Consider the following 8,524-nt stretch of genomic DNA (forward strand, 5'->3'; position numbering starts at 1 on the left):
TTTGAAAATGGAATACATGTATGTCTTATTTCTTGGAGTATTTTTGATTCCAGACGTATCTGTTTAAAACCAGCATCACCAACATAAGCTGTGCTTTTAATTTTGAATAGAAAATATTTCAGTCTCTTGTATCTTGCATGCTAAATGTTCTATCCTTCTTTATGTGAACCCTACCAGGATCCAGATACAGTATGTAATGACATTGGTTTCTGCATGTCCGCTTCGATACTCAGACAGGCAAGTTTAGTGTTGCCATGGCGGTCCATCACTTAAACATCCTGTACATATCACACCTGGAGACATTTTTCATAATTATAATTCAGACATTATTGTATTTGATACATGTAATATTTTTATATTTCCTTTTTGTATTTACATGTACATGTACATTACATGTGTATATATGTATGTGTACAGTAATATACGTTTATGTTGAATTATTGATGTCTTTTTAATTTGAGAGTATGAGAGTGTGTGTGACATGTTTCTTTTGAGCTTTGTATACGTATACTCTCATGTACATGAGAAAGTGCTTTTCTTGCAAGCATTTAATATGTTTTTATTTGATACTTTTGAAGGGTATGGCCAAAAATGTTTTTAAGCAATGGGCAATTACATAATGATGATTACCTATTGCTAAAACATTTACATTGTAAAAATAGGTCTGATATTTTCAAGGGTACAATGTAATAAGATTTATTCTTGATAAGTTGAATTCCTGTGATTCATTTCATGTGTACATATCAGAATTTTATAATTTTTTTTCCTTCATTCTTATCAAGTATTACTTTTCTAAGATAAGTAGGCCCATTATGTATCAATCTCTCTCTCTCTCTCTCTTTCTCGCTCAGGATCACTTAACAAAAAATTTACCATTTTTTTTGTCAGAAGCTAAATTCCTTTACTGACATTTATTGTATGTATCATGTTCCAAAGACACTGTACTTGTATTAAAAAGGTCTGTTGCCTTCTCTGAAAGTTGACAAAGAAGAAGGAAAAGAGTTGTCAATCTGAAATATTCTTTTCTCAATGTAAAATCTGTTGTTTAAAGATAAGGTTGAGTACTTGGAAGTTGGAAGAGGTGAAAAATAATTTGTGAGCATTATTGTATTATGCAAGTGTGGAAGAGCATCAGATAAAAAATGCTCCCTGAAAAGCATGGCTCTTCAAATGCCTTAATAGCATCTAACATCATAAAAATTGGGACAAATTTTTATGCCACATGTTTGTGTACCGTAGTCCCATATACATCTGTCTGTTTACAGTGCGTGTAACTTTACCAAGACTGGGCCAAATGTCTTTATTTTTTTGATGATTTCAGAACGTTGCAGTACACACCATTACTTATATGCTAGATGATTAACCTTTTCTGATCGATTCCACAACATTTCTCTCACAATGCAATCGCATGACCAGAACTCAACTTTATCTTAAACTGTGATATAATCTGTAAAATCATTCTTCCCACAAGTAGATTACATGTATATTTTGATAAGATTTCATTCCTTCTCTTACAGAAGTTGGCCCTGACGGCAGACTCGTGCACAGACTGCAAGGCTTTCTTTGGAGACATTGACAGCATGCTCATGAACGTGACTGTTGAGGTGAGACAAGATTCTTTTCGTTTCATATATTTTCAATTCTGAAGACGTAATAAAGTCAGTAAACATTAAAACATACATCGAGAAATATAAAGTTAGATTAAGCACAACTAGTTCAATTCTGAATACATTATAAAGTCAGTATACTTTAAAACATATTAATGCCTTTAAATTGTTATTAATTTGTATGATATAATTATGGTTCATGCTTTTATCAATTTATTCTTAATTTAAAAAAAGAAGACATTTATACATATAATGAGAGGACAAAATAAAAGGAAGTGAGATCTTAGATCCATAGGCACATATGCTCATGTTATATGTTTAAATATTACCAACTCTTGTTCATGGATGGGAGAAATGTGGAATGTTAAGACTATTTTTGAAAATAATATATGTTTTTATCTTGATAAATTTCAGAACATGATCACTGCAGAGATACTCCAAGTTTGCAGTCAGTTTGGATCATTTGCTGACCAGTGTAAGAGCTATGTTAGCCAGTACGCACCCTTGGTATACTCCCTCTTAGCTTCAGAATTGGTACGTTTTGCGAAATAGTGCACACTCGACTTATTCTGTGATTTTTGTCATTGCTTGTTATTGTAATGCTTTTATTCTTTCACTCAGTCTCTCATTCTCTTTTATTACTCCCTCATTCTTACTTTCTCTTCTCTCTTTCATTGTATTCTATTTCACTGTTGATCTTTTCTTTCTGTTTCTCTCTCTTTTCACTTTTTTTATCATTTGCTCTCTCTTCCTCTCTCTTTGTATTATTTATATATAATTTATGGTCAGTCAGTTGCACATAAACAGTCAAAGGTGTAAAGGGAAACAGAAAATAATGCCAACTTGAGACAGGTGGCCTTCTGAAAGGATTCTGAAACCTGATGTCACATGTTCTACTAAAATTTGAACTTGGTGCTGGGCGTAGTTAAAAATCGTGTTTAACAGAGGAAGTACGTCCATGTTTTCCTTTGTTAAACGTGATCTTAGAATCACAGTTTGGTTTAAGTGTAATAATAAAATATGAACCATTGTTTTTTTTTGTAGAGGGAGACAATAACGGTGACAAGGATTATATAGAGAGTGTTCTCTCCTATGCATAAGACCCATTTGTCTATCCCTGTACGAGAAGAATGTATATATGTTGAGGTAATTATTTAATTATTTGTTGAAATATGACGTAAATAAAATTCACTTTGTTATCACTTTCACAGAATCCAGATCAGATCTGTTCCACCCTTACATTCTGCCCTGCCCAGATGGCATTGAAGGTCAAGGTATGATAACTCATGGTGTATTGAAAGATCTCTTTATCTCTCTCTCTGTCTCTCTCTCTGTCTCTCTCTCTCTACCTCTCTATCTCTCCTCTTCTGAATCATCCTCCCTTTCAATCTATCTTTTGTTTTGCACTCCTGGCCTCGCCTTCCCCTCTCTTTCTGACCACTACCTGTAGTCTTTTTTTCCTCTCTCACATTTTTATTTTCGTCTTGTATTGCCAAAGGATACATCTGTTTTGGCTATATATATTAAAAGAATACGAGCGAATTACCACATTCAAATATATCAGGATCATAGCTCTCAGTGATTACACCATTGAATAAAACTGATTATAGAGTAGGTCTTAAACAAAGCTCTCTTGTTTGATTAAATGTTAAATGTTTGGTAGATACCAAGAAAAATGAAACTTTCACAGATACTGGTCCGTCTACACACTGATCGTCATCTGTCTGGCTGACTCAACGTCTCTCAAATAAACGTGCAGGAGAAAAGTTTTTCCATCGGTTGCAGCAAAGTTGTAGAACTAACTACCCGCTATTGTGAAGACTGCTTCATCCGTTTAAATCAAGAAACTTCTGAAGTCCGATTTATTGTACCCCACCGGCAGTATGCTGCGTCATATTCTTGTGCACGCTCTAACTGCCACATTCCTTAACAGATTTCTTCCAAATTTTGTATGGAGATGTATCTTAGTATAATCTACACACCTGTAACTTTTGGTGATGCTGCCTCCAAGGTTCCGTCTTTTATAGGGTCAAAGCCCAGTGTAGGGGGGGGGGGGGACAGGGGGAAGTTGTCATGTTAGAGAAGAGAGCAGAGAGCTGTGTGATGTGGGTTCACGACACCCTTTTACCACAAGCTGATATATGAATACACCTGTGTGTAGGGGGGGGGGGGCAGGGGGAAGTTGTCATATTTGAGAAGAGAGCAGAGAGCTGTGTGATGTGGGTTCACGACACCCTTTTACCACAAGCTGATATATGAATACACCTGTGTGTAGGGGGGGGGGGGGGCAGGGGGAAGTTGTCATATTTGAGAAGAGGGCAGAGAGTTGTGTGATGTGGGTTCATGACACCCTTTTACCACCAGCTGATATATGATTACACATGTGTGTAGGGGGGGGGGGGGGCCTCATGTTAGAGAAGAGTGCAGAGAGCTGTGTGATGTGGGTGCATGTAAACCCTTTTACCACCAGCTGATATAAGATTACACCTGTGTGTAGGAGGGGGGGGGGGGGGTTGTCATCTTTGAGACGAGTGCAGAGAGCTGTTGGGTGTGGGTGCACGTACACCCTTTTACAACCAGCTGATATATGATTACACCTGTGTGTAGGGGGGAGGGGGGGGGGGGAGTGGGAGGAACGGCGAGGTTGTCATGCTTTAAAAGAATGCAGAGAGCTGTGTGATGTGGGTTCACAACACCCTTTTACCAGCAGCTGATATATGATAACACTTGTGTGTAGGGGGAGGGGGGGGGGGGGACAGGGGGAAGTTGTCATGTTTGAGAAGAGAGCAGAGAGTTGTGTGATGTGGGTTCATGACACCCTTTTACCACCAGCTGATATATGAATACACCTGTGTGTAGGGGGGGGGGGGGACAGGGGGAAGTTGTCATGTTAGAGAAGAGAGCAGAGAGCTGTGTGATGTGGGTTCACGACACCCTTTTACCACCAGCTGATATATGAATACACCTGTGTGTAGGGGGGGGGGGGATAGGGGGAAGTTGTCATGTCTGAAAAGAGTGCAGAGAGCTGTGTGATGTGGGTTCACAACACCCTTTTACCAGCAGCTGATATATGATTACACCTGTGTGTAGGGGGTGGGGTGGGGGCAGGGAGAGGTTGTCATGTTTGAAAAGAGTGCAGAGAGCTGTGTGATGTGGGTGCACGACACCCTTTTACCACCAGCTGATATATAATTATACCTGTGTGTGGGGGGGGGGGGTGGGAGGCAGGGCGAGGTTTTCATGTTTTAAAAGAGTGCAGAGAGCTGTGTGATGTGGGTTCACAACACCCTTTTACCACCAGCTGATATATGATTACACCTGTGTAGGGGGTGGGGTGGGGCAGGGAGAGGTTGTCATGTTTGAAAAGAGTGCAGAGAGCTGTGTGATGTGGGTTCACGAAACCCTTTTACCACCAGCTGATATATAATTACACTTGTTTGTAAGGGGGGGGGCGGAGGCAGGGCGAGGTTGTCATACTTTAAAAGAGTGCAGAGAGCTGTGTGATGTGGGTTCATGACACCCTTTTACCACCAGCTGATATATGATAACACCTTTGTGTAGGGGGGGGGGGGGGGAGGAGTGGGAGGAAGGGTGAGGTTGTAATGCTTTAAAAGAGTGCAGAGAGCTGTGTGATGTGGGTTCACGACACCCTTTTACCACCAGCTGATATATGATTACACCTGTGTGTAGGGGGTGGGGTGGGGCAGGGAGAGGTTGTCATGTTTGAAAAGAGTGCAGAGAGCTGTGTGATGTGGGTTCACGAAACCCTTTTACTACCAGCTGATATATGATAAACACCTGTTTGTAAGGGGGGGGGGGGGCGGAGGCAGGGCGAGGTTGTCATGCTTTAAAAAGGTGCAGAGAGCTGTGTGATGTGGGTTCACGACACCCTTTTACCACCAGCTGATATATGATAACACCTGTGTGTTGGGGGGGGGGTTGGAGGCAGGGCGGGGTTGTCATGTTTGGAAAAGAGTGCCGAGAGCTGTGTGATGTGGGTTCACGACACCCTTTTACCACCAGCTGATATATGATGACACCTGTGTGTAGGGGGGGGGGGGGAGGGGAGAGTGGGGAGGGCGAGGTTGTCATGTTTGAAAAGAGTGCAGAGAGCTGTGTGATGTGGGTTCACGACACCCTTTTACCACCAGCTGATATATGATAATACTTGTGTGTAGGGGGAGGGGGAGACAGGGGGAAGTTGTCATGTTTGAGAAGAGAGCAGAGAGTTGTGTGATGTGGGTTCATGACACCCTTTTACCACCAGCTGATATATGAATACACCTGTGTGTAGGGGGGGGGGGGGGACAGGGGGAAGTTGTCATGTTAGAGAAGAGAGCAGAGAGCTGTGTGATGTGGGTCACGACACCCTTTTACCACCAGCTGATATATGAATACACCTGTGTGTAGGGGGGGGGGGGGGATGCAGGGCGAGGTTGTCATGTTTGAAAAGAGTGCAGAGAGCTGTGTGATGTGGGTTCACGACACCCTTTTACCACCAGCTGATATATGATTACACCTGTGTGTAGGGGGGGGGGGAGGGGTGGGAGGCAGGGCGAGGTTGTCATGTTTGAAAGAGTGCAGAGAGCTGTGTGATGTGGTTATTGACACCCTTTTACCACCAATGATATATAATTACACCTGTGTGTAAGGGGGGGGGGGGACTGGGGCTAGTTGTCATGTTTGACAAGAGTGTAGAGAGCTGTGTGATGTGGGTGCATGTAAACCCTTTTACAACCAGCTGATATTTGATAACACTGTGTGTTGGGGTGGGGGGGGGGGGGGGGGAGGCAGGGCGAGGTTGTCATGTTTGGAAAGAGTGCAGAGAGCTGTGTGATGTGGGTTCACGACACCCTTTTACCACCAGCTGATATATGATGACATTTGTGTGTAGGGGGGGGGGGGGGAGGGGGAGTGGGAGGGCAAGGTCATGTTTTAAAAGAGTGCAGAGAGCTGTGTGATGTGGGTACACAAACCCTTTTACCACCAGCTAATATATGATAACACCTGTGTGTAGGGGGGGGGGAGGGGTGGGAGGCAGGGCGAGGTTGTCATGTTTGCAAAGAGTGCAGAGAGCTGTGTGATGTGGGTTCACGACACCCTTTTCCACCAGCTGATATATAATTACACCTGTGTGTAAGGGGGGGGGGGACTGGGGGACTGGGGCTAGTTGTCATGTTTGACAAGAGAGCAGAGAGCTGTGTGATGTGGGTGCACGACACCTTTTACCACCAGCTGATATATGATTATACCTGTGTGTAGGGGGGTGGGGGTGGGAGGCAGGGCGAGGTTGTCATGTTTTAAAAGAGTGCAGAGAGCTGTGTGATGTGGGTTCATGACACCCTTTTACCACCAGCTGATATATGAATACACCTGTGTGTAGGGGGGGGGGACAGGGGAAGTTGTCATGTTAGAGAAGAGAGCAGAGAGCTGTGTGATGTGGGTTCACGACACCCTTTTACCACCAGCTGATATATGAATACACCTGTGTGTAGGGGGGGGGGGGATAGGGGAAGTTGTCATGTTTGAAAAGAGTGCAGAGAGCTGTGTGATGTGGGTTCACAACACCCTTTTACCACCAGCTGATATATGATTACACCTGTGTGTAGGGGGTGGGGTGGGGGCAGGGAGAGGTTGTCATGTTTGAAAAGAGTGCAGAGAGCTGTGTGATGTGGGTGCACGACACCCTTTTACCACCAGCTGATATATAATTATACCTGTGTGTGTGGGGGGGGGGTGGGAGGCAGGGCGAGGTTTTCATGTTTTAAAAGAGTGCAGAGAGCTGTGTGATGTGGGTTCACAACACCCTTTTACCACCAGCTGATATATGATTACACCTGTGTAGGGGGTGGGTGGGGCAGGGAGAGGTTGTCATGTTTGAAAAGAGTGCAGAGAGCTGTGTGATGTGGGTTCACGAAACCCTTTTACCACCAGCTGATATATGATTACACCTGTTTGTAAGGGGGGGGGGGCGGAGGCAGGGAGAGGTTGTCATACTTTAAAAGAGTGCAGAGAGCTGTGTGATGTGGGTTCATGACACCCTTTTACCACCAGCTGATATATGATAACACCTTTGTGTAGGGGGGGGGGGGAGGAGTGGGAGGAAGGGTGAGGTTGTCATGCTTTAAAAGAGTGCAGAGAGCTGTGTGATGTGGGTTCACGACACCCTTTACCACCAGCTGATATATGATTACACCTGTGTGTAGGGGGTGGGGTGGGGCAGGGAGAGGTTGTCATGTTTGAAAAGAGTGCAGAGAGCTGTGTGATGTGGGTTCACGAAACCCTTTTACTACCAGCTGATATATGATAACACCTGTTTGTAAGGGGGGGGCGGAGGCAGGGCGAGGTTGTCATGCTTTAAAAAAGTGCAGAGAGCTGTGTGATGTGGGTTCACGACACCCTTTTACCACCAGCTGATATATGATAACACCTGTGTGTTGGGGGGGGGGGGGGTTGGAGGCAGGGCGGGGTTGTCATGTTGGAAAGAGTGCAGAGAGCTGTGTGATGTGGGTTCACGACACCCTTTTACCACCAGCTGATATATGATGACACCTGTGTGTAGGGGGGGGGGGGGGAGGGAGAGTGGGAGGGCGAGGTTGTCATGTTTGAAAAGAGTGCAGAGAGCTGTGTGATGTGGGTTCACGACACCCTTTTACCACCAGCTGATATATGATAACACTTGTGTGTAGGGGAGGGGGAGAGGGGGGACAGGGGGAAGTTGTCATGTTTGAGAAGAGAGCAGAGAGTTGTGTGATGTGGGTTCATGACACCCTTTTACCACCAGCTGATATATGAATACACCTGTGTGTAGGGGGGGGGGGGGGACAGGGGGAAGTTGTCATGTTAGAGAAGAGAGCAGAGAGCTGTGTGATGTGGGTTCACGACACCCTTTTACCACCAGCTGATATATGAATACA

At 44.1% G+C, this 8,524-nt stretch overlaps 1 protein-coding gene across 1 annotated transcript in view; it reads left to right on the forward strand.

The window, feature by feature from the left end:
• The window catches only part of LOC754171 (prosaposin), a 43,466-nt gene extending 40,152 nt beyond the window's left edge, over positions 1 to 3,314 (forward strand). Inside the window, exons 17-20 of the mRNA XM_030979182.1 lie at positions 178 to 237; positions 1,518 to 1,604; positions 2,022 to 2,141; positions 2,819 to 3,314. Coding sequence (XP_030835042.1) covers positions 178 to 237; positions 1,518 to 1,604; positions 2,022 to 2,141; positions 2,819 to 2,887 — 336 coding nt within the window. The 3' untranslated portion in view covers positions 2,888 to 3,314. The remainder of the gene's footprint in view (positions 1 to 177; positions 238 to 1,517; positions 1,605 to 2,021; positions 2,142 to 2,818) is intronic.
• The last annotated feature ends 5,210 nt before the right edge of the window (positions 3,315 to 8,524 follow it).

This window comes from Strongylocentrotus purpuratus, unplaced genomic scaffold, assembly GCF_000002235.5.
Source record: "Strongylocentrotus purpuratus isolate Spur 01 unplaced genomic scaffold, Spur_5.0 spur5_scaffold_10, whole genome shotgun sequence".
Classification (NCBI taxonomy): Eukaryota; Metazoa; Echinodermata; class Echinoidea; order Camarodonta; family Strongylocentrotidae; genus Strongylocentrotus; species Strongylocentrotus purpuratus.